The sequence below is a fragment of the Pyrgilauda ruficollis genome, unplaced genomic scaffold (assembly GCF_017590135.1).
Source record: "Pyrgilauda ruficollis isolate IOZ18807 unplaced genomic scaffold, ASM1759013v1 scaffold7, whole genome shotgun sequence".
Taxonomy (NCBI): Eukaryota; Metazoa; Chordata; class Aves; order Passeriformes; family Passeridae; genus Pyrgilauda; species Pyrgilauda ruficollis.
The window spans coordinates 2,735,177-2,762,772 of record NW_024528821.1 but is presented as its reverse complement, the minus strand read 5'-3'; the positions used below and the strand labels follow the sequence as shown (position 1 = coordinate 2,762,772).

Genomic DNA, 27,596 nt, shown 5'->3' with positions numbered 1-27,596 from the left:
AAAGTCTTTCAGCTCCTGCAAGGCAATAGTGAAGAACATAAATAGGACATCTTTTGCAAAGACAACAGAATCCAGCATTCAGTGAATAAAGGTGGCTGCAGCAAGGGATGGTGGTGTTGCAGGCCCTGAACTGCAGTGTGGGCAACACGGAGCAGCACAGCTCCTTCTGCAGATGGCTTCCAGGCAGGAACTCCAATCCTCTGGAACAGGAGCTCATCCTTACTCTGTGTGACTGACATGGTGAGCTCCAGAGCTACTGCTGTTTGGTATCATGCAGAACACAAAGCAATGGGGATTAAATCTACGAAATGCCCCATTCTGTGAGATTTCAATCTGTAAAAGACACTGACAGTTGCATGTGATGGTAACTTCCAGTTTTGTTTAAGCTGTCAATGGTGCAGGGTAATTTTTCCATGTTTCTTCAGATTCTGCAGAATAAAAAACTCAATATCCATGTATTATCTGGCATTTCTGGGATTTCCAGAAACCATAGCCATGAAGATTTATTTTTAAGGGAATGTGCTGCTCTCATTGCAAGTTTCTTGAATATGGGATACAATATACAGCTGTTGGAACAAGCAATGCCATGATCACAGAAATCCCAGAAAAAAACTTGCCTGAAATTAGGAGTGGGTTTCTTGATTCTCCACCTGTATTAAGTTCATGCATATTTAGACAATTTAAGTCAGAACTTTCAGTACGAGAAATTAACAGTGTTTTCACAGAAAGTTACAAAAGTTTGTTTGTGAGCTGCCGGATGTCTTTCATGTGAACACTGCTCTGTTCATCAGCTTGGTTTTCCTTTGAAATTATTTGTTTTACCCAGTGTTGAGGCAACCCAGTGTGTTGAACAAAGCACTGCACGACCCTGCTGTGGAGCTCCATCCATTCTGAGGAGCTGGCACAGCCTCTCCAAAGGAAAATGAACCACAGCTGTCCCTCCTTTCCTCTGTGTCTGAACACCCTTCCCAAGCTGTGTAATGCCACCTCAAATATTCATCTCCTCAAGTAGCAACTTCCAGATTTTATTTATCCTGGAATTTTAATTAGTTCCCCTGCACTACACGATGAATCAGGATTGCTTAATCTTCTCATCTGAAAACACTACAGAAGGAAGACAGAGCAGACATGATTACTGACATAATGAGCAAAGTTTGTAGCAAGTCTTGAGAAGGAATTCTGAGAAGAGCTGACTAATGGTTTTACAATTAGGACTCCTTTGTAACCAAATATTTCTGTTAGAATTGCCCTGAAGATGAACTGAGGAATTCCTTTAAGTAATGGTCAAGATCAAAGCCTAATTAAAGCTAAAATATTGTCCCAAAACCTCCAGGCCAAAGCTGCCCTCTTCTCTTGCTATATTAGCAAACTACAAAGATAGAGATTCTCTCCCTTTTTTAGGGTTATAGTCCAATTATTCCCTAACTAAGAACAGGAATCATTTTGAAGGTGTAACAGCACAGGTGGAAAATACGTTTTCTACCAAGTTAGAGCACAGATGTTTTCCTTCCCCACCATACATTAGTTCCTAAATTGTATTTGTTCAACTCCTCTCGTGTTACCTGGATTTCACCTGAATTACAACACTGCTCCTTTTCCTTCACAATTTTCAAATCTCTAATCTGCAATTCAGAGCAAACAGCAGAAAAAAAAATTTTTGCAAACTTTTGGAAATGTAGCTAAAGTACAATTTTACCTCTGCAAATACCTTGTCTCTTCTCCTATGCTACCTTTTCACTTTTTCCTTCAGTTACCAAGACCGAAATAACTGGCAAATTCCAATCTGGAACACTGAAATCACAAATTGTTTCTGACTGATCACCAATCTCAATCTGAACCAAGAAAATATCGAAGGTGGCCTTCTGCAGAGAGACTGCAATTTGAGAAAGCAGGAGATTCTCAATGAAAACCTGCAGAAGCGTTTGCTGCCTGTTGGGGAGCTGGCCCTGGCCAGGCCATGGCACAGCCCCCATGGTGACACCCAGAGCTGCTGCTGCCTGCACAGAAGCTGCTGATGCCTCAGGATTTCCCCCAAGAGCTGCCTCAATGTGACTGTCCTGCATCTGATCTTCAGAAAGAAGTCCTGACCCATCAGAGCAGCTGTCTTTTGCCCAGGAAGTTACTGCCACATCGATTTTAAGGATCTGAACACAAAATGATTTATGTTTCAAACCCATAAAGTTTTCTGTGCCACCTATTAGTACACAGGCAGATGTATCAAAGATTCCCAGTCTGGCCCAGTGATGGCGTTTAGGAGCTGCCTGCCTTTCTAGAGGAGGGGTTTAACCCAACAGCTCCTGAGATCCTTCAGCCCAACAAAAGGGTGGGTGATGGTGGCAGTCACTTGTGCTACATCACATTATATCCTGGGAGATGAACATGACCAAAGGGAATTACCACGGCCCAGCTGAGACCATGTTTTACTCTCTAACACCTTTGCTGTGAGATTGTATCCTAAACCAAAATAAACAGAAAAAAGACAATTTCAAAAAAGCTCAAAATATTCCAGAATTAACAATTTTTTGCCTAGTTTTCCTTATTGAAATGAAATAATTTTCTTATTTTTCTTCCAAGAAGTTGACCTGCTTAGAGAAGCACCTGTTTTGCTGTCTGGCTGCTGTACTCCCACAGCTCCCTCACTTCACAGCAGTTAAAGATCCAAAAGAGGGCTGTATGAAGACACTGGGTCTATTACAACATATATTTCACAAGTTCTGAAAAATAAGTGAGACAAATTGTCTAGCAGGAAGTGGAACAAACTACAAACAGGGATCTTGGACTGGGGAGGTACAAGAATAAGGCCCAGCACACTTCTGGATCTTCAAATAAAAGAATTTTGGACATAAGGAACACTCAAGTGCTCTACTGGCAAAGTATAGCCAAAAAATAAGAACGGTAACAGGTGTCAAGAATCAGAACATGCCCAGTTTGCTCTGCTTCTCACAGAAGTCAGAATTCTGCACCTTGACCCTCCTTTGCCTTTGAATTAAATTCCATGTGGAAAGATAAATAAGCCAATGAGGAAGAATGTAGATAATAAAACTGCAGCCTACAAATGCTGTATTCCAGATGCTGAATATCAAATACAAAATGTAGCTAAACATGCCTCACCCCTAACTGCCCCATCCTCAGTAACCAAACTGGTGCATAACTACAGATACAGAATTAGAAGAGGCAAATAAACAAAGGACCAAAAGCAGAAACTTGAGCAAGTGGTTAGAAGAAAATCTTTTGCATGTGCACAATTAGTACAGGAAGCATATTCACTTCAAGGAATCCACTTTTAGTCTTGATGTACCTTTCTCCAGCAGCTTCAAATTTAAACTAAGTGCCAATCTCCACGTTTTAAATTGCAAATTACTTTTCTAAATCATTTAACAAATATCCTTGAAATTTCACATGTCAACAGCTCATTAATATCTACAGTAAATGTAGCTCTCTGAGAAGAACCACAGATTTTATGTTTATTGAGACAGATAGCTGGCACAGAGAAATAGAGCTCCTTCAATTACTAGTTGGCAGAAGCTAACTTCAGTTTAAAATCAGTCTACAGCAATTTATGGCAACACTGCAGTGAAGTGACTATTTTGAATAAGATTAGCTACTGCTGATGGCAATGCTTGGACAGTGTTTATAAATCAAACTCAGAACTCAGTGTTTTATAATAGGCCACTTCAAAACTATCTGCCATAATCACCTATGCAGTATATTATGATAAATGCAAACATGGCTGGAGATTAAAAGTAATAAAACAAGGTACACAAGGTAATGAGAGCAAGTAAACTATAAACAAAGACTTCATGCATACATGTGTGCAATATCTGGTGCCTGACTTAACTCAGGCCTTTGTTCCCTGCAAAGATTAATCAAAATAGCACATCTAACACAGCTATTTCAGTAACCCCAAATCTCATTTCTTTATACACTGAGAAAAATTTTAATTAATAATTCTGATCATTAATGAACGGAACAACTTACTTTGTTAAAAGGTAATATTCATCATAGCTAAAAACAGGCATGGATAACAGAAATCAAAGTTCCAGTGGCCAATAGTATTACAGACTTTGATAGCCAATGAAAAGAAAAAACTGAAATAACACAAGTTATTCTCACCAAGAGAATGGGATAATTACTGTCAGGAATGAGAACCAAGGGCACTAAACCTGTAGCCATTCCTGCCTGTAGCAAAGAAGGAGCCATCACAGCATCCTTCAGCACAGCACTCATGTTCCAAATCCCTGAGCTAGCTTCCAAAAACTGCCTGCTCTATTGATGGAAATAACACCCCCAAAATAAGGCAGAGACAGAAACATAACATTGCTTGGTGCCAGATGAAGAGACAGGAGTCCTGCAGCCCACACTGACAGAGACACAGAAACCCTCCCAGTCAGTTTAGCTCTCAAAAAGGGAAATTACTGGAGCAACTTACGAATCCACATGAAGAACTCTCTGGCCACTTCTGGCACACGCTGCTGCAATAATGGACTCGGGCAAACCTGGAATGACATGTGCAGTTTTTAGAACTTAGCATGTAATGATATATTAAAAATTGCAATAATGGTAGAACTTAGTCAGAAGCAGGCAACTCAAACAAAAGAAATTTCACAACGTGAATCACTGAAATTTTTAACAGTCTCATGCTACTAAAATAATGAACACTATTTTGTGCTCTTTAACATTTTGCTGACCCTCTTAAAGGCAACATTGCTTTTATTTTTTTAATAAATGTATGGAACATACATACCACTTGCAAACACTCCTGATCTACAGCTTGGCACCAGCATCTTCTCTCCACAGCCTGCTCTCATAACCAGATTGAGTAATTGCCAGCACAACGATGCCCAAAGCTTAGTGGGGTGCTCTGTAACCACATCCTTGGTAATGCAGACAGCTATTACCTGAGGGCATTTTTGTTCACTTCGAAGTGAACAAAAGGACTGTGATTGTCCTTAGAGTGGTATCCCTATCAAAATCTCCCACGTTATGCAACTACACTCTACCAAATCAGTATGTTTTCACTATATTTAATAAAAAAATGTAGCAAAAAAGCACACCAAAAGGCTGTGATAGCTCTACCAGCAATATGTGCTTGAAATGGCACAGGATCCCACTGGAGTTCAATAAATAAATGGGGCTGTTCTGTAATGTCTGCTCCCACTCACCAGATTTCACATGCCCAGTTAAATGCCTTGGATTCTGGAGCAGCTTCAGCAAAGAAGGACAGCTCACCAGCTAAGCTCTGTGGCAGCAACTTCCCTCAAATCTCTTTTTCAATGATCTGTTGGCTGTTTAAGCAAGTAATTCAGGATCAGCAATTAAAATTCTAGGGACTGGTATTAGAAGACACTTAGGCCACGTATTCAATTAAGGGATGAGATTAAAGGAAGTGAAAGGAGTGTTTGGCTGATCTGATTTCCAGCAGCACCAGAAGCAGCTGCACTGGTGCAAGTGCAGAGACAGAACTGGAAGGGGAAGATGCAGCTGTGGAAGGGCACAGTCTACTCTGGCTCACTCCATGACAAACATCATCTCCAGCAGAATTCCAGGCCTGTGCTGTCTGTTCCTTAGACAGAACAGTGCCTTCACCAACAAATAAACCCTGCAGTCTAGGAAACATCCCCAGGGAGCTGGGTACACCGGGCCAGTTTCACCAACTCTTCAAACCACCAAACGCCAACACATCATCAAAACAAAGAGGTGCAACCTCTGCCCTTATCATCTGCCCCTCCTGACCTCCTTTTAAATCAAATCAATGGTCAGTTTTGGGGAAAGCAGTGCCGTGGTGTTGTCCAAAATTACCAATGTTTGTATCAATACAAAGAAGGAAGTGTAAGACAGGCATGACAAATTTTCCAGGAAAATAGCTACAACTTCCCTGCAAATTTTCTGGTTTTAATTATTACTTTTTTGATGGATTTAAAAAAAAATCCTTTTTTTGAATTGATAAAGCAGAAAAAGTGAAAATAGTTTTGCGTTGTTAACCTTTCACAGAAAGTGATGGTTGAACACAGAATTAACCTCCAGGGGCAGAAGGAGTGATGAACAGTTGCAGCAGCTCCTGGGATGTTTGTTTCACAGAATGGAAAGGCCAAAAGTCTTCAGAGTTGAATTTTTGAAACAAGAGCTCATAACACAGACCATTGTGACCAAGGAGACAATACATAAGTGCAGCACACCCTTCAGGACTGCCATAAGACCCTGGCTGCACACAGTCATTGTGTGAGAGCTCCACACTCAGCTGTCCCCCCATGTTTATATATATGGTTCATTTTGCTCCCTCTATAAACTATCTGGAATAGAATCTACAACTACTCTGTGTTTGGAGTTCCCAAAAAAGCTTTTCTTTCCCTCATTGGGGCACAGAGAGTATTACTCTAGAAATGGAATTGAGAAACTTGTTTCTCCTTCCTTATTGATAAAAGCCACTGAGAAAGTGTTGTAAAACATCACCAGTGCTGCCTGGCTGACCTGGGCCGAGTTATAGCTACCAGGGCATAACTGATTGCTTTAAGCTTGATCCAATTGATACTGTGTTGGAGGTCTGTTCTTCCATTAACCTTGGATGAAATTGTTCCCTGAATTAGCTTCCTCGCTCTTGAAAGCTGGCATCAATTTTCTTCACCAACCCTGTGCTTCTAAGGCACCGTGGCCCCCCACATACCCAGTGGTAAGAGTGGGAGCGCGGCCGGAAGCCGAGGCCGGCACATCCCAGCTTTTGGAGAGGCTCCCAACAACCTGCTGGAACAGGACACCCCTTGCTCTTGGGTGACAACACCTGACAACACCTCAGGAAATCCAAGAAATAAATAAGACTGTCACATGGTAACAGTTTCTGAATTCTCTTCTCTAACATAAACAGGGGCACAGGGAAGAGAGGCAGCTTTGTCAAATGTAAGCTACTCCTACGCGTGACTGGTATTGCACGGTGGTTACTGAACAAAAGCCTTTTCCAAGAAAGAGGATTCTGGCCAATTACAATGTAGTTACACATTGTCCTTCTCTAGCTAGGAAAAAACCAAACTTGGAAAAGTGTGGTTAGACAAATGGCAATTTATGAAATCACAGCATGGAAAGCTGAACTGCCTCCGACAGGATGATCACAGAGCTGTGCAAAATAGATCCCCTTCACATAATCCAGTAAAACAAAAATATGTGTTTTAGAAACTGTTCTTACTTGGAAACAGCCTCCTGATCTGAACTTTGATTTCTCAAAAGCCCTAAAATGTATTATATACAGATTTTGAAACGTGTTTGGATCCTCACTACAAGGCACATTTATAGTCCTGCATTTGGCTTCCCATTGGAAAGAAACAAAGTGGCAAGCAGACTGAATTGTAACAATAATTAGCTGTAATTAACTAATGAACACGGTGGCACGGCCATTTCAGTACGCAGAGGAAACTAAGGTTTGTACCAATGTTTCTGTCCAACGCCCTGGGAAGTGCTGGGAGAGCCTCCAGGGCTGCCTTGGAAGCAGCTGCAGGCAGAAGGAGAGCGGCACCGGGCCCAGCTCGGTCCTGTGCTGAGCAGGAAGGTTTCTCTGCACAGCCCCTCACAGCACTCACCCTCACTGCCACTGCCTGAGCACTGCCTCCATCCCAGCCCTCCTGAGACACACAGGCAGATGCATCTCAATAAATCTCAAAGAGGTGCCTGCTGCAAGCTGACCTTGAAGTCTGCATCTGGTTGTTTCCAGTAACCTCTGACCAAGATAATCCCCATTACATGAATTTTTGGAGATTCCCTATGAAACAAAATCAGCCATACTTTCATTTTTAAGAATAGTGTTTTAGAAGTAAAGAAGAAACAGAGGAAGTTGCTACACATTATTTAGTTATCCAAAAACCAATTCTACTTTTAGTTCCAATACAACAAAATTAAAGTTTGAGATAAGTGTTAAGGTGGAAAACTTTTTAAAATTCAGTTTTAAAAGCCAATTAATTTCTGAAGTCTTAAAAAATAATGAAAACTTATAATTCAACTTTCTGTGATCAAAAATTCATTTTAGGCTCCTGCTTAGCAGATGAACTTGCTGCTCTAGTGCTGCACTGCCTCTTGCAGTGCCCTGAAAAGGACGCAGTCACTGCCCCGAGCAATTTCTAAACTAAACAGCTTCACATCTCTGGGAGCATCCTGGCTCCTGAGCTGTTCACTGCAAACTGCTTTGCAGTCATCCAGATGATAAGTTTTTACTGAATTACACAAGATCCATCTTGAAAAGGCTTAAATGTTTAATTTGCTTCACTCTATCTACTAAATAAATCACAAGTGGCTTTTTCATAATATAAAATGTTGAAGGGAAATACATAAAAATGTTGGAACACAGACAATTTCAAAACAATCTTCTGGAGTCAGACAGCTGACCAGCTGCAATACATTTTGTTTGCATCTGAACTTCTAAATAGAGAACAGCAGCTGATTCTTGAGGAGCTCACTACAAAATATCCATGGTGTGTTTTTAGTATATGCGAAATGTTAAAAGCATTTCATAATTTAATTGGAAATTAAAATACTTCTTGTATGTAATATTTTAAGATGAAGATGATTAAAATTTATTCATTTTAATATCTGCTTGTATTGCAGAACAGTATCAGAAAATACTTCTGCATTACAGAGTATGGCATAGAAATGCCAACCCACTAAGTAAGAACATGTTACTGGTCAAGAAAGAAGTCACAAGTAAAAAGTTTCTTACCCTACACTGGAACTGCATACAGTTATCTTTGTCTCATCAGAGGAAATTGGCAATGAAAACCATTCAATCTCACAGCTGGTGTAAACGAACATTTAGGAAGGGAATACATGCACCTAGGCTTGAAATAAAAATTTAACTTCTTACTAAAAACTATACTCACACCAAGCAATGCTCTCCAGCACAAACTACAGCTCTGAGTCTAATCTTTGATTTAAAGCAAGAGCAGCAGACAAAGCAAAGCACTTGAATTAAAAGATCTGTACAGCAAGACACATACTGAATTTTATTTTCACTTGACTCTTCTAATACTTTCACTGCCTTTTCTGCTTCCCCATGGGAAAAGAGCTCGCTCTCCTTGCTCCTTACACGTTTGTAAACATTTCATGAAAGGATATTGAGGAGGTTTCTCCTCCTGCAGCAGCAGCTCCAGGCAGCTCCCTGGGTAGCAGCAGGGGCTCTCTCCCAGGGTGCTCTGGCACAGCCCCAGGGAGCAGCTCCTGCAGGGGACTGGAGCCACTGCCATCCTCCAGGCAGTGGAACCACATTTCCCGCTGGGATACACAGACCTGGAGTTCCACTGTTCCTCATTCAGACTGAAATCTCAAAGTACCTTACTAAGCCTTTTTTTAAAGGAGTTTTTCACCTTGGTATGCAGATGACCTACTCTGTATTTTTCACAGTAGAGTCACAGGAGTCCTACGGGCTCTGATTCTGTAAGATCAGCACTATGATCTGGAAAAGCTGCAGAACACAAACAGGCTGAGAAGGACAACAAAGGGTTTGGAGAACAATGAGTTCTCCCACAAGAGCAGCCAGGGACATTGCACAGTATCTAGGAAAGAAACCTGCCTGAGGTACCAGAGGCAGCCTAAACCTCCCAGGCAGCACCTCTGCTACACCCCAAAATCCAGACTGGAAGCCAGGCCAGAACACAACCCCTCCATTCAGGTCAGGTTAAAAAAATCAGTAAAGAAGATAAAGGTACACTTACATGTGGAGACTACTGAAAAAAATGAATGGGGGACACACACAGAGAGGACACGAGACAAGACTGTGAGTCAGTGTTCATTTTGTTTGACATTTAAATGGACAGGCAATGACTTATCCACAAACGATTATAAAACATGGGTCTATTTCCTCCTTCCAGACATCAACATTACAACTCGGTGCCACTGTGTTGTTAGCCCACAGTGACCACTGACGTCAAAAAATATCCATCTTCAGCTGGTTTTCCATTGAGCTTTCATCAACTCTAAATAGCTGCTGATATAAACTGAAGACTGTGTAGTTACATAAGATAATACAACCAAAATATCAGTGCAAATGATGTATTACAAAATATTTTTGTCACATTCTAAAAATATCCTGCAACAATAAAGCCATTAGGAATTTTTTTTTTATACCAGTCTTCAGTGTTTACTTTAAAAATCATATCTGTAATTGGGTTAGTTTACTTAAAAGATATATTTTAAAAATTGTGTTAGTATCTGGAAGTGATTTTTCCTAACACACTACACTTACATAAGATAAACATCAAGTACTTACACCACTCCCAGCATATCGAACAATAAATAATAGATTCTCCTGACAGGACTTTGATGACCTGGCAAAGCCCGAGTGCTTTCAGCCAAAATCATATGAAACCATAAATCACTCCTTATTTTATAGAATATTTCAAAATGGATTCCTGCTTTCTACCTTGAAAGTCATTTCATGTGTTATTTATAACCACTGAAAACCAGAATGGAAAGAAAATTGCATAGAACTAGAATATTTACTGTGACTGCTTTTATAAAGAATAACTCTTTTTTAGAAAAAAATTAGAATTACTGGCAGACAAACTTGTGAATACAACACCTTTCAAAGAGCCATATCCTTTACAACTTTCCCAGCAGTTAACACAGGTCTTGGGGAGTGTCAGAGACAAGAAGTCCAGACTGAACACAATCCAATTCACTGAAGAAATTCCAAGGTAAACATGACCCTGCACCTGTATCCACCACTCTGCACAGCCACAAAGTTGCAAATCTTGGCACTTACAGGGGTTTCTGCCCTAAACTCAGCAGTGCTGAATGTTTTGCCTATGAATTTTCCTATTTGACAACTGCCTGAAAACAAAAGGTCTGCCACTGACCCCCAGTTCTGCTTCTAGACAAATAAAAAATCCATTTTTCCTTAGAACTATGGATATCAATTCCATTATAGTAGTGAAACTAACTGCTGTACCCACCAGGAGGAGTATTTTTGTACCCACATCCACCTTGCTCTAAACTTGCTCATGCAAGAAAATACCTTGCTAAGTTAAGGAAAAGGAATTTCTTCTAAAAGAAAACTTCCATTTCCCATAGCAATATTGATGAATTAATTGAACCTAGACATTAACTGAAGCACTGATGACTAAAATTTAGTTGAGGTTCCATTTGCACTAAGCTCACTACAGGGAAATAGTTAAATGAGCCTGAAACAACAACAAATTCAAATCTTATGTTACCATTCCATCTAATTACTAAATTTAATAGATTTTTAAAAGTTATAAAGTTATAAAACAAGGAAAAGGCCACACATGCAGAAATTAATACAATTACTACTATGCATTAAAAATACCATTAAACACAAACATTCTAATTATTATGGTATGACAATTGCATATTCATAGGTACACTCAGCACTGGTGACAGCAATAGAAACCAGAGTTGAAGACTAAAATATTCCCTCAGGAGTCACTTCCCAAAGAGAAGATGAAAGTTCTACTCTGAACAATCTTCCATACTGAGAAATTTAATACAGATTAAAAACCCTCAGTGCTAATCACCACTTATGTATGTTCTTAGTAAAAAGGAATGCAAAGACAAAACAACTCCTGAAGTGCAGAACTCTGAGTCTTGGGATTAGTATGAGCAGTACTCTCTACAGGTGGGCAAAAAGGCATCCTTGAATATAAATCAACACCCCCAAATACAGCAATATTTCAGAGAATCTCCCTCCTGCAACATCAAAGCTCCAATATCACACCTCACTCCAAAGCAGGGAAGATTGGGTTTGATGGCTGCACATGACCTGCTCTCTCTGGCACAGACAGTCCTTGCTCCCTTCGTGGCTAGAACAGTAAATAGCTTAACATTAATATCATTTTCATAAAGCTCTGAGTGTCTGCATATTTACCTCATGGCAGTAAAGAATGGATCATCCCCAAAAATCACATAAGTTACCCCACGTTTAATATTTCACCCTTACAGTTTGATAATTCTGCTTCTCATTATTAGTCAAGCTTCTCACACACTCAAAATGTTCTCAAATCTGAGCACATATAAAAAATGTCAGATTCATTACTGCATGCCACTCCACAGAACAGGGTTAACACACAGAAAGGATCTACTGATTTGCTCAAGAACTTAAATTTTGCATTTTTAGCACAGTTTTGGTCAAAACAATGGGGGCAGTATGGTTTTATAATTACTCAAAAACTCCAGATATAAATCACAAATATTTTAAGCAATTATACATACACTGTATGGGAATTGCTCTTTTCTGCTGAACACTGTAATCAGCAATGTCTTTAAGAAACTCATTCATTCTATTTCAAAGTGTTAGGAATCTTAGCTCCCATGGACATAATTTCACAGATCAGCAAACTCCAAAACCAGAGTTACTAATTTCACATGGAAAACAGTAACATTTAGAAGTGCCTTCCCATTTGTGCTCCAAACAACACCCTGAGCCCTTTACAAACGCAAACAAAATTTGACTGTAAGTTTGGGACCTCTAAACAGTGATGCACTTTAAGACTAGAGCTCCATGCTGAATTTAAGGCTTATCAAGACCAATCTGAACCACGTCACTCCCACTGGGTTCTACAAACAGAACCCTATTCCAGTAATTCAAGATTATTTTCCTACACAAGCACCAAGAATCTTAGTTCTGGAGGAGTATTTAAAAATTTCTCTTGTAGTTACATTGTGGTAAGTTCCAGTGAGACACTCCAGGTCTCCATCATTATTCACCTGAACAGGATGAAGTTGTATAGGGTACAGAAAGAGCAGAAAGATGAGAATTCAGTGTCTGTTATATGCAATCATTCATAGCCAGAGAAATGTGCTTTAATGAGAAAGACTCAAAGAGTTTCATGTTATTTATAAAGCAGGCATAGAGATTAGAAAAACTACTTTGAAGTCTTAAAACTACTTATATTGCAGGATATGGTAAAAATTTATTACCAGCCTATAACACATATACTGCAGCAAGACAGAAGTTCAGCTCTTCAGAGCTATTTTCCTTGCACAAAAGCAAACGTGACCAGAAGGATGGTATTTCGGGAATAGGGGCTGGCAGGGGAGGTACAGTCAGCCAGACAAAGCTTTCCGAGGCACCAAAGGAGCCCCGATCTCAGGCGTGGGGGCAGGAGGTTTGTGCCCAGTCACAGGGCCGGGGGTCCTGGCAAATCCCTCTCAGGGCCAGCCGCACACGGCCCTCCGTGACAACTCCATTTCTAAGCCAACCTGGCCACGGAAGTGTGAGCAGCAGCCCTACAGCGGGCTGCGATGCCCGGCACGCTGGGGACAATGTCCCCGCCGCTGCCACGGACACGTCCCCGCGGGTACCTCAGCAACCACTCGTTCACCCTGCCCGCCCTCCCCAGACGCCGCTGCCGCCCCTCAGCCGGGGAGCCGCGTCCCCCCGCCGTCCCTTCGCGCTTTGGCCCCTGCCAGGGCCGGCGCTGCCCCCGTGCCCGTCCCGCCCCGTACCGGTGCCCACCACCACCACATCGAACTCTGTGGGCAGGTTGTCCGCCATCTTGGGAGGCGCCGTCACGCGCGCGCCGCCGGCGGAAAGGGCGGGAGCGGCTGCGGGGGTTCCGGCGGCCGCGGGAGGGAGCGGCGGCCCCGCCTGAGGGAGCGGAGCGCTCGGGAGGGAGCCATGGCCCCGCCTGAGGGAGCGGAGCGCTCGGGAGGGAGCGATGGCCTCGCCTGAGGGAGCGGAGCGCTCGGGAGGGAGCGGCGGCCTCGCCTGAGTTAGGGAAGCGCTCCGGAAGCGAGTGGCGGCCCCGCCTGAGGGAGCGATGGCCACACCTGAGCGATGGCACAACCTCCTCCGGGAGGGAGGGTTGGCTCCGATTGAGGGAGGGAGCGCCCGGGCGTATCGCGGGTCCGGCCCGTTGTAACCCAGCTGTCCTTCCCCGCTCTGCTGTCCTGCTCATCCACAGAACCCGCCCTCACCTGCCATGCAATTGCTGCGGGATGCAGTAGAGAACATATATACGTACACAAGCACCTATATCCATCAATAAGCTTCTTAACTACAGTCACATGGCGGCATTCCACCTACTGAGCCAAACGCGAATCGCTTCAATGCACGCACGTTTTTGTGTAACTTACGGGTCGATTTGAGGGAGAAATTATTAAATTGTTCCCTGAGGGTGGGGAGGCCCTGGCGCAGTGCCCAGAGCAGCTGTAGCTGTTCCTGGCTCCCTGGAAGTGCCCAAGGCCAGATTGGACAGGGCTTGGAGCAGCCTGGGACAGTGGAAGGTGTCCCTGCCACGGCAGGGGTGGCACTGGATGGGATTTAAAGTCCCTTCCAACCCAAACCATCTTACGAACACCACTGAAGTTTCTTGGATGACCATTTCCTCAGCAACAACAAACTTCACTTTATTATTTCCTCTACATATTTACTGTTCCCAAAATAATTGATGCTGTTTCTTCAGTCTTGTTGCTCAGTGCTCCTTATTAATATATCCAAGAAAATATTTGCATCATTATTTTTTAAAAGTTCCCTTACTCCCAATTGCAATATTTTTTCCTTTAGCCAGCAAGTTTGAACACAGATTTAGAAAGTTATTTAGTTAGAAAGTTTATCAGTCATTTATTTCATGTCCTTTCTTGTTAATGAACAGATAGATGTTTGACTGTACTACATTGCATGCAAAAACCTTTCTTTTTTTCTCAACTCATCCATTAACTCTTTCTTACCCTCTAAAGCCCAAAGCCACACTTTAGTCTTGTTCAGCTTCTTCTTTCACCTTACAATGAATAGAAGGTGGACTCAGGGATAAAATCCCGAATCTCCTGCTTTAGAGTTGCCCCTTCCATAACATCATTCTGAGTGTAAGAACAGCAGGACTAAAACCACATATTTGAAAAAGCCAGATACAGCAACGCAGGCAAAATAACCCAGCACAGAACACCTGTGCCAGAATATGCTGGAAATTTCTGGAAAGTTTTTATGATACATTTAATGGCTTATATAGCTTTAAACTAATCTCTTAATATTATTCATTGTGTATGATTATATTAAAGTCTTAGCACCTTAAATCAATAATGACAATAAACCAGCTAGCAGCCTGTTAACACCTTATTACAAGCTCCTTGTTCACATAGCAGAAGAATAGTGAAAATAGTAAAAAGTGACTAATGGAAACCAGAGGCCACGTTACCCCTGTGGTACTGCCAGACGTGCTGGAGCACAGCACAGCACAGAAAACAGTCTAGCAGGGAACATCCAACCATGCAAGAACAAAAAAATAGGGATTTAAACAGCAGCACTAGCTTACTGTGCTGATAAATATGTGACAGAGAAAATTAGGAGTTATGAATTCAGATCGAAAAGGAGTAAGATCAAGTCTTATGTTCCTTGTATTTATGTTTCCAACTGTCCCAGAGAGATTTTGATTAAAACTTCCATTATTTTATTGTTTGATTTTGATTAAAATTTCCAGTTCCCATGCAATTCCGTGGATGGAGCTGTCATTTCTACTTTTTAACATGTAAAAGAAATAAAGCTGCAGAGTTCTCACAATGCTGGATCATCCCTGACCTAAATGCCTTGTGCTGAGGAACAAAGCATCACTATGTTGGTTAGATGAGATAAAACAAACTCCCCTTGCACACCCTTTTCCTACTGAGGGAAGGCACACTCAGGAAAGTCTAACAGCATCACGAAACCCTTTTGTTACTGTTCAATGTAATTCTAGGACTGCACTGGAGCAGAGCTATTTCACTGTCAATGTCTTACTGTTTCTCAAGTGCTTAAGTATTTATCCCACCACAAAATGCTGTTGTTTGGTGCTGTGAGTTCCTGTTAGCTTCATTCATAAGATGCAATCAGTGCAATCCTATTTCGTGATGACAGTCATTATCCACTGGGCCAGAAATCCTCCTTAGTACTTTTTATTTGACAAAAATGATTATTCAGGATCTTTAACTGCAAGGTTTGTCAGTCCCACACAACACCAAAATATTTCTCTGTAGTTTGCAGTTTTAGTATCAGCAAATGTAGAAGTGAAATATGTAAGTATGAATAATTTTTATGAGAATTTCATGGACCTTGAGAAAATGTCTTGCCATGTTTTTCTCTTTAGCTATTTAATTGCAATGTCATATTAACAGAAAGCAGCATACCCAATTCTGCATGGATGAATAAGCACATTCAATAAAGAAGATTTAACAGAGTAAATCAAACACTGGATTAAACATTTTCTGCATAACAGACCACAAAATGGGCATTCATTTTACCAATAGATCCTCTACATTAGAAACAAATAGAAATGCACACCAACGTAATTAAACTGCACATCCTGTGCCCTGATTACTGAATTTCCCTATATTTTGTTAAACTGGGTCTCATCAATTAGTATTGCCAAAATGCATTCCAAAATGCATACTGAAAAACTGAATGTGATTTTTTTAAACATTTGGATTAAATACATTTTCCCCTATGTTTTATAAAATAATTCTTATGTATGTAGTCCTACATATTGCAGAGGATTTATACAGATTTTTTAGCAATAGCAGTTCAGAAAGGCACACAAAGATAATTTTAAGATCCCACTTTTAGCAGTTCTAAATACTTTTTCTCTGAACAACTTTTCCAGCTTTGATCTCAGCCAAAACATCTCTCATAAAAACACATTTTACTTCATGGCTTTTGTTTGGGATTTTCACATGTCTACAGAACTACCCTTGTTACTTTAAAGTTTGTGTAGTTAATACCTAACTCTATCAAAATGCTTTTCAGAAGTCCAGTAATCTGAGCAAAATCTCATAAGGTCTGGAAGTGTTTTTTATTTTCCCAGGTAGGGAAGTCTGAAAGAAAATTAGGAAGAATCAGCATTAGAATTATGGAGTTTCTAGTTATCTCAAGGTCTGGTCTCCCACCACTTGATCAAATGCTTCTTCCTTCAAAAAAAACCAGCAAATGCTTCTTCCTTCAAAAACAAACAGCAAATGCTATGATGAATTTTAAGTTTCTTGAGTTATGTAGTCTCTTTATCCTACAGTGATTTCACGTGTAAAATCTCATTATTCATTCTATTGTTCCCTCAATGGATACAGAATTTAATTCTCCCTGAGTACCAGTTTGAATAAGGATCAGCAGCAGGATCGGGCCCATTAGCTGCTTGAAACATCCAGTGAATAATCTGATTTATCCCAGCGAAATGGCTCATTAGTTCAGGCAGCAAGGCAGTGTTTGTGTGGTTGGTGCTGCAGTTGTGTGTGGTTTTCCTCTGGAGTTCTGCAGTTCCACAACTGGCACCCACTCAGGCGTGCACCGCCCTGATTGTTCATTAACCACAGGAACAGCCTCGCCACAGTCAGGCGTGTTTGGGAAAAAATTATTGGTTTCCAAATTTATTCCAAACTCTCAGACAACCTTGATTCCAACTTCCTCTTTTTTACCATTATCTCAGTTTGTTTTCCTGTCATAGCTTGCCGTGGTCAGCCTCAGTCATGCCCATATAACTTGTGTGATATTAGTGACATTCGACCCGGTACTGCAAATGCTCAGTGGGATGCAACACTTACTTCCCATGGATGGTATGAATATTCTTGTGATACAGGCCTTGGTAGATCAGTGACCTGAATATATTTTAAAAACTCTGAATAATTAAACCCACATTCTCCACCTAAGGAGCACTGAAACTCATTTTGAAGTTGCCCTTTTGATTACGAAGATGTGTGTACATTATGGGATTGCTTACAGAGACTGGAAAGAGAATTAAATGTCACTTGACTTCTGTAACCATGCAAGACAAAGAGTTTGCTTTTTCAATCCTGAATTAATGACAATCTGCAAAAAAATCTGTAGGTCTCTCGTGGCAGTCAAAATTATCTTGTACAAAATGAACACCGAGGAGAAAAAACCCAGGATCACAGTTTTGACAATGCTGCTCTCCCAGTGTAACTGGCAGAGTATGGAAAGAAAGTTCCACTACAGCTACATTAACGATTACCTATAAGTTTCATGTGTTTCCCAAAACTACAGGTATCCAGGAAGAAGGAGAAAGTCTCTGCAGCAGCCCCAAGATTCAGGCTGGCTCAAAGTCCAGGATGCCACAAAGCAGAGTTGAATGCTTTCTGTCCTGGCAGTTCCACTATTTGGCCATTCCAGCATCTTGGTCAATCAGGATACTTTAGAAAGTGTCACTCAGGAAAAAGAAATTGATTGGAAATATAAGACTGCTGTATAGTTGTGTAAGTAAATGAAGATTCATTAGGATTATGATTTATTAAGATTTAAGGAGGATTAAGTAAAGATGGACAAGTGTGTCTAATGACATTCAGTTACTGCCTTACTGCCTATTTGCAATATTACTTGAAGCAATTTTGTTGCATAGTGAGGTTTTCAGACTTGTGTTCTCTGAGTTTAGGAAAACTGTACCTTTTCCAGCACATCTGGAGACTGTAACTTAGGTAAGAAATTAATCTCTTTTCTCTGGAAATATTCCTGTTCTTTTATATATTGCATTTCTTTTATTCATCTCTTTTGACTTGTTGCCAGTTTATGAATACAGATCCTTCAGCCATCAGTGCATATTCCTACTTCATTGCAGTCAGCACAAGTTTTACCATGCAAAGTTCAGCCTCACCCTCGTGGTCTTTTCTGTTTGATTAACAAAACATAATTACACCTGAAGGTGAACTGTGTATTGCCTTAAAGAGGAGATAGGAGTAATTATTTTATTTCATTTAATTTATATATATGTATTTAAAAATGTGCCCATACAAATACTGAAAAAGTCAGGAATTAGTCTGGGAGATGGATGATACAGAAAATGAAACAACATCAGCCAGCCACAGGTTGGAAGTTTTGCATTTCCTATTTGAGGAGAATGACAAGTGCAAGATCATTGAGTAATTTTTAAACAGCAGCATTCTCCAGTCCTGAAAATCATAACTGGGACCTGGCTGAGATGAAAAAAAGCGGATAAAGCAAGACTTTAAGTTCCGAAACTGATAAAGGTCCCTTAGGAAACTCCCCATAAATATTATCATATAATTAAAAGGGTTTAAAGTAGTCCATAAAGTAAAGGAATTGATGTGTCTCATATGCAGTATTTTTGCCCAGACTTCACCAGAGAAACCATAAACAAAACACTATAAAGGCCTCAGCTGAAATGAATTCTTGCCAGCTGGGATTCTTGTGAAGACACACGTGTCACCAAGGACTCCAACACCAAACTGTAGCCAAAAGACAGCTGAAAGTTAGGAGTGAGTAACAGCCAGGGACTGACTTTCAGGTAAATCAGGCTATTGGTGATAACTGCTAAAAATTAATACAACTGCATTTGAAATTACAGAAGCAAGTGACTAAAAATGATAAAGCAGACACTGTTCCTGCTTTGATAAAATCTCTGTTGGAGGCTGATTTGCCTCAGTTCCAAGGCTGGGTCTATCAGGCCTCCACTTGGAGCTCTGTGTAAGAGCAGAGATTTAGTTTGGGCTTTGCTGCTGCAGTGGGGGAAATTTAACATTATCTGAGGGTACACACAGCCAGGGAGGGGCTGCCAGACCCTCTTCCTCTGTTTCCTCTGAAAGGGCATGTATGAAAATATCTCAGCTGCAGCAGGGTGATTTGGGGACAAATTGAAGTTGTGAAGGGCTGTGGCTAAAAAAGTTACCAGCTTATAAACAGGAGTATGTGTAATCATCTCTTTGATAAGTAAATTTACTAAACTCATATACAGCAAAGACCTCATTATTGAGCATTTCCTTCCCAACATTACAGGTCAAGCAAGTTTTGTGTTTAAAATACTCTCTTTAGGATTTTAAAGCCAGAGAGTAGCAGTAGTGGTGCACTGAAATCTTTAAGGCATTTGAAATGAGATTATACTCAGCTTGCTCACAGAAATGAGAAAAGCTCGTGTTTTTCTTTCAGAAGCTGTGAACTGGTGCCAGACTGTATGTATGTGTTATGCTTTTGAGAATTCAGGATGGACACTCAGGATTTAACATCCATTTTTCATTAATCCAAACATAGTACACTCCATTTAAATGCTGCCTTTTCTTCTGCAGAAAAGAAGACATCCACATTGCATTTATTAAACTTTAACCAAACTATATGTCTAGGAAAAGAAGGCTCCTACTGTAAACAATATGTGGGCCAGCCATATTGAAGTATTTAATATTTTCATAAGATGTTTGCATTTTAATCTGTTTTCAGTGGGCAATATCTGCAACATGAATTTCAACCCCATTGCCTTGATAACAGGGTTTTCTGCAGTCTCTGTGTTCTTAGAGTGATATATAAAATAATAAAAGGTCAAATCTTGTATTCTGAATGAGATTTTTAGGTTTGAATGTAAGAAATCATAATGCCCAGTACTCATTAGAAAGTTGTTTGTTTGTTTAGTCTCAGCATCATCTTTTTCAGGGTAGGATGCTGGCTCAGCAGATCCCAGGTCCATGCAGCACTCCCAGGACAGCTCTTCCATAAGATCACTTCTCCAGGAGCACAGCAGTTATTCCTGGAACTCCCACCACCTCTCTCAGGCATTCTGCAGCACAGAATCTCTGAGGGAGCAAGGAGACTTTGAGCTGTTGTCTTTACTGCAGCTCAGTGCCTGAAATGGCTCAGAACCCAGAGAGCAGAACTGATGGGAGCACCACTGCCCTCCCCTTGTACCTCCTTAGCACCTAAGGAGCAGCACTTCCTCCTCTGTTTGATGGAGTAAATAAGGAATAGGCTGTAGCTTCTCACACTGGGAATATTAATTCTATATAAAGCCCCTCATTTTGGCCCTTCCATTAAGCGAGAAGAGACAGAATTTCCCCCCCAGTTCAGAAGAATGCTGTGCTGTTGTCAATGTTGAGGCAGATTATTAGGAAGATTTGCAAGAATAACTACTTAAAATGGTCACATTCATTTTAAAGAAAAGAAATATAATTGGTATTTGCATAGAAGAAAATGGATGAATTTAAATTTTAGTTGATTATAATTATTGTCATCATAATCATCATCATTATCTTTGTATGTCTAAATGACTGATTCAAAGAAGAATTTTTAACACATTTCACATGTCAGTGCAATTCTTTTCTGTTTTGTGCTTTAGTGCTTGGGGTTTTTCATTTGCTTTTTTCAGTCTGAACTTTTCATGGAAGCTATTGTAATTTTCTTTAAAGGTGGAAAAATGTTTCAAAAGAAGTCAGATCTAGAAGTACTACATACATCCTTCTTTTTATAAAAAAGATAATCAAATTGTACAGAAAAACAGGTATATAAATACTGTGGGATGGCACTTTGAACTGCTCCTAAGAAAGGAATTTTAAATAGTGAGGTGCTACCTAAATCTGCCTTTTTGAGCCAGACAAGGGATGTTAAACAGGGATATTTCACACAAATTAGTAGGTGAACTAATTGAAGTGGTAGTGCAGCCAGATGAGAGTATCATTCAAAAAGTCCATTAATGAACTGGGACTGTATGTAGTCACTGAGCTCCTAAAGATTTTCAAAGTTCCTAATAATTGTTTGTATTTCAGCACTATGGATACTGATCCAGCTGGGATTTAATTCTGTGTTCCCTGGTAATATTGCTACATAAACTCTGTATTCAACTAGTAAATCTATATTGTGTGAGTTTATCAGTATTGGCAGTTATGAACATTTCAGATCCACAATATTTGTTGGTGAAAGCAGTTTCCTTTTTCCTGAGTTTATATCACATCAAACCAGAGATGAGCAATCAAGACTACAAAGGCTGTATACTGTGCATAGCAAAATAAAAGTTTCATAATTCCAATTTCCCTGATGACTTTGAAATGACTATGAAAAGCATTTTGCAACAGAGGGATCATCAGAGCTGGTGTGATAGCTGCAATTCCTGATACCTGGCGTCTGTGAAAAACAGGGCTTGATCTTCCAGAACTTAACCTCTCGTGTTGCTTCATTTTCTTTTGTTCCTTTACTCTTCCATCAGGGCCAGTGAGCCAAGTGCTAAAATCCTGTTTCTGACCAGGGTTACTGTACTTTTGGAAACAATTGCTCCCTGCAGCCTTGCAGATGGCAATTTCCTGACAGCCTCTTTTCAGATGGCTTCCTGCACGGCCAGGAATTCCCTAAATAGGAATTTGGAAGATGGATTCTAAGGGAAGCCTGTTCAATTCACTTACGGTGTCTTTCCTATTTTCTTGGAACGAACAGAAGCACGTTCATGCCACTACACAGAAAGATACCTTAAAAAACACACTTGGAGCTGCAAAAACTCACAGGTGAGCTGCCACTGCCCAAGGGATGGACTGAGGAGAGCCTGTGGGAAGGATTTTCCTGAGTGGCTGCTCTCAGGCAGAGGAATTGTCAGAATTCACCCTGACAAGTGATGAGCTGCAGCACAGCCATGGAAAACCCCTGGCCAAAAGACAGACTTTAAAGTCTCCTCACTATGTCCAGGAATTGGAATTGTTAACATGTATTTTGTATGGAAAAGGATTGCACTGAGAGATGCTGGATTCAAGTAAGTTTCAATTAATAGAAAATATCAACAAACCCGGGATTCCTGACTAATTTCATGCACTGAAGTGACCACAGTGTGTTCAGTCAACATTCATTATTAAAATAGCAAAGAAAATTGGTGTCTGAAGTCCTATCACTCTAAGCAAAATGATTTTTTTAAAATGTTCAGTTTTCTTTGTTTCTAATCATGTAAAATAGATCACTATCTAAAATAAAACACTCAGTTCAATTAAAAAAAATTAAACTATATCATACATTTACATTTTAGGGAAAAGTATTTACATTGCAAAGTATATATTCAAATAGAACACAGCTAAATTTTTTAAAATGTAAACTGTATTGTATATTTACATTTTAGGAAAAAAATATTTACATTGCAAAGTATCTATTAAACCTTGCTTTATTCTATATTCATAGACCTTGTGGGAAAAATAGGGAAGATCTTGTCATGTTTAAAATCATAATGGAATCAAATTGTAAGACATCCCTTTAGAAAAAAATCTGAAGAAATACTTTCAGTTTAGAGGGCTCCTCAATGAAAAATACTCTGAAATTCATAATACTAATGTAAGATATCAGTGATGGTTTCCCAGGGTACTAGCTAGTTTTAATATTATGAATATGGGCAAGGAGAATTTTTAAAAACTCAAACTACAGGATGGTTATGCATGAAATAATTATGATCACAGGTGTTCCAACCTGTACTTTCAATTCATGGTCTGATCATCCTTATGCCTCCACAAGTCACTGGTAATTCCATCAAAAAGTCAATGAAGTTACAGAATATAAAACCAGGTTTATGTAAGATTACATATTTTTTCTGAGTTATCAATGTTTGTCACATCAACCTTGATGTGAAAGAAAGAGGAAAAAAGGGTAGATAAAGCAATAATGTCTCCTGAAGATGAAGAAAGACACTTCTTTCATATGGCTTTATCCAAAAGCTCAGAGAACATACTGAGACACAGAGATTGGTCAAGGTAAAAACAAAAGCTGCTCTTAAATATTTGATTCTGATCTCTGAGTTGCTTTGACTGAGATTCAGACAGACTCAATTCTACTGTGGATTCAGCCTCAGCAGCTCGGGCTTTGTAACAGGGCTAAAATATCAGAGTCCCCAGTGAGACCTTTCCCTCCACTTCCAATGAAGAACTATGGACTATTCTGGAGCTAATTTCATTAAATACTTATATTTACAAAAAAAAAAAAAATTAGGTTCATTATATTTTCTTCAACCTCCATCAGAGCTGTGAAAAGGGTGACCCAAGAGTTGGCAGAGTGGCAGGAAGGCCTCAGGACCAGGCTCACTCCTCGGGGAGTTGAAAAATAGATGAGAATTCTGAAGGAGAGGCTTTGGAAAGTTCTGTGTGCACTCAGGAGGTTGTGTAGATCTGGCCAGAACTTCCCTACACCTGTCTTCTGTTCTCTCCAGATTGTCCTCCTAATTCCCTGTACATCCCAGACCTCTTCTTTAGGTGGGATTTTTATTTCTCTAAGGGAGTGTGAGGTAGAACATCCTGGACTTCATCAGCTGCAAGCAGCATCCCAAATGAAAGTATTTACCTATTTTTTAATTTGCATTCTAAGTGAAATTCAACTTCCCAGGCACATGGTTCAGGGATCAAAGGGTCAAAATGACATTTACTACCTCAACCAGTCTGGACCAGTTCCATTGATTTTTACTCAGAACTCCAGACTGATTTCAGTAGGAACTGGCAGCACAGATTGATATTACTTTATGGATTTCAGAAGAAATGTAGTGTTTGAAAATACAGTATCATAAAATTGATGTTCAATGCAAAATACCCATTGATCCCCATTTGTGTCAATAAGATTTCTATAATCTGAAGATAGTAAGAACTGAAATGTCTAGTAGTATCCAAGGTAAAAATACCACTCACTTCCATGGAAACAGAAGCAGGCCCACATTAAGAATACTAAAATATTATCTGTGTAATGAAGTATTTAAATCTTTATTATTTCATTTCTGGTTTAGATAGCAAAAAAATCAAAGTATCTATACAATTTTAAAATTTGGTAATTTCTTAATATTTACTCTTAGGCTTATAAAAGATCTGGACTCCTGAATGATGTAAATCAATTATCCCTGTGTGTGTGAAATGCTGTAACAAGATCAATGAGACCTGAACACAAGGAGGCATCTTAGGATAACAGCTGCAGATGCACACATTGTGTGGTAAAACCCAACCAAAGGAGCTCACACTGCTCACCCTGATGGTTCTCCCTCCCCCACAGAAAATCCCTGCCATTACCCTGCCCAACTGTAAATGCATGAAAGGAAAACCAAATAAGAGCAGGTAGCAGTCAGGAGATCAGCACAGGCAAAGTACAATAAATGGTCACTCTTAGAGGTAAAAGGAATGCTTTGCATTCAGTTTGGGAATTTATTTTAGATGGGACTTAATGGTCAGACTCTGCTTACAACCAAAAGCTGCACAGTTAATGGCTCTGTGGAAAACTGCAAGGACGGATTTTTACTCCCTAAAATACATATTGGTTTTACAGATGAGCTCAAGATGATTACTTCACAATATTAATAATTCTGCCAATTGGATTTCCACAAAGTAGATTCAATAAAATACTGGAAATATTTAGTCAATAAATCAATTACACTTCCACTCAGTCTGGATAGCTATAAATTGTTTTCTCATTGATAAAATTCTGTTTATGAAAACTGATTTTTAAGGAAACGACTCCTAAGGTTTTTATTGGAAAATGCTTTGCAGTTAAAACAGAAATGAGAATTAATGGAAGGGCCACATGAGCCTTATATGTATAAATAAAAAAAAAAAAAATCCCAGAAACTTTTTTTTGCTACTTGAAGTAGAATGCAATGTCCATGTTTAAAAATACCAAAATAATGTAAAGAAATTTAAATACCTTCTTATCCCACTAGATGGTGGTGCCTTCAGATTAGGGCTGAGATGCTCAGACAGACAGTGCAGGAAAACTTTTCTTTTACTGACCTGCAAATATGGAGAGATGAGGTTAATCTTGTTCCTCTGGGAATGGTAACAAGCATCTGGGTCTGATGACTTCCTGAATATATTGAAGTACATGAATTGTGTCCACAGAGCTTTGCTATGAAGTGTGTTTAAACTTCAATACACATCTAATAGTATTAAGTTTTCTTCCTGCAGAAGAAAAGGTGCAAACAATGTTGAATCTTAAGAATGATTGTATCTTGTGTAAAATAGCCTTGTTCCACTGAGGTCCTGGTCCTTTTGCTGCCCTCTCTCCCCTCCCCAGTCAAAATCCAAATTAATGTGGGGGATCATTAGCAATAACTGTATCTTGTATTCATGGATTTCATTGGAACAAGCTTAAAAGTACCACTCACATTTTTGTATGACAAATGTGCTGCTGGCTTTCAGAAAATGTATTTACACATCTGTTAGACAGAAAGTGATAGTGCCAAACGTGGCAGGTCACATCTCTCCAGTGATAACACAAGTGACATTTTGATGAATAGGAAAAGTGGATGGGACGTTGTTTGAGAGTGTGTTTGTGCTTTAGTTATCTCAGGCTCTGTAGTGAATGGTCACATCCTTCATGCCTCACATACGGCTGGGAGCTCGGGGCAGGTTCTGTGAACTGCAGAACTTCTCTCAAGGCCTGTGTCTGTCGGGGCTGGCCCAAGAGGAGGCCCCAAGTCACGCTCAGTGCATGGAGAGAGCCCTGAGGTGCTGTCTCACCTGGGCTGGAGCGAGGCTGGAGCTCACAGGGTATGAAATGTGCAACCCTGCAGTGAGCAGCCACCAGTCCTGCCCACACAGGCTCTCCCAAACCAGCCAGAGCTCCCTGGGCCCAGGGCAAGCCATGGGGACAAACTGAGTGCACACGGTTGGTCCAGAGACCAGCCACCCAAATCTGTGCAAAGTAGTCAGTGATCAGTCAGAAGCAACGTGTGAGACTTGCACTGGCAAGAATAAAGTAAGTCTGAACTGTTTTCATTTTGCTTAAATATCATGATGCCCATTGTCAGCATGAAAATTTTAAGATTAAAATTAGAAACTGCTTTGTGGATGAAGAACTCTAGTCAGGTAAGCTCTAATGTTATGTTTTCCAATATTCTTTTTAAAGATGGTGTAAGGTACAGAAAAGTTAAGGATGACTGTGTGTGACTTGGAAAAGACAGCATTAAACAAGAACCTCAGACTTCTTTTGTCATCTGTAACTGTTGTTGTGGGTTTTACTATCACCCAAGTGGTCAACCCATTTGTAACACTGGAGTCATTTAGAAACCAGCCCTCCTTCTAGCACAGTTTCCTTCATGATTATTTGCTGTATATCCCATTTATTCTGTTCCTTCTATTCTACTCCTTCACTTTTTGATTCTTGTGTTTGCAACATCTCAATTTCCTATTTCTGTTGCAGGTAACACAGTGAACAGCAGCACAAAGCTAAGCTGTGTCACATTAGTGTGACTTCCAGGAAAGATTACAGACCCATAGTCCAGACACTGCCATGTAAGAACATGACAGCCAAAAAAGCCTTAATTTTAGACTTTTTAATGAGCACTTAGCAGGGAATTCCTTTGTATATATGGAGGACTGAGACAGAAAAATGGATACAGAAATGGATGTGGATGCCTGGTTCTTCTGTAGAGCTTTAATTGTTTTGCATGTTAGAATCTTCCCAGCTGTATTAGGGAGAGAGGATCTGCTCTTACTTTCTCTAGAAAGGCAGGCAGGATTTTGTGAAATCCTAAAGAAGCAAAATTCACTCCAATCACTGTTACTTGCTGCCATTAAGGCTTGAAATGCAGCATTTGCCAAGAGTGCAAGTTCCTTCATTTGATCCCTTTGACTGTACCAGTATAACTGCCAATCACAGGAAATACCTCTAATAACTCTTCCTTTTACTTAATAAGGAATACCACATCTTTAAAACATTAGAAACAGATGTCACTGCATTACTTCACTGCTGATGTATGTAATAGAAATGACACACTAATTAATTTAATGCAGTATAAATGTACTGATTATTTATCATGGCTGACAATAAAATTATGAAAACATTCAATTACAATCAGTGGTAATTCATTATTTATTGATTCTGCGTTATGCACACATTAATACAATACATTTAATCACCTAAGAGAAGGGATCATTTTTCTATTGATACTTAGACATTTAGATTCATCAGTTTTATGTAA

General features: G+C 40.0%; 1 protein-coding gene across 1 annotated transcript in view; it reads right to left on the bottom strand.

The window, feature by feature from the left end:
* Nucleotides 1-13,504, bottom strand: part of CHM (CHM Rab escort protein) — a 52,210-nt gene extending 38,706 nt beyond the window's left edge. Inside the window, exons 1-2 of the mRNA XM_041485206.1 lie at nt 13,438-13,504; nt 4,430-4,496 (exon numbers count right to left, since the gene is read on the bottom strand). Of these exons, the coding sequence (XP_041341140.1) occupies nt 4,430-4,496; nt 13,438-13,486 (116 nt within the window). The 5' untranslated portion in view covers nt 13,487-13,504. The remainder of the gene's footprint in view (nt 1-4,429; nt 4,497-13,437) is intronic.
* Nucleotides 13,505-27,596: the final 14,092 nt, after the last annotated feature.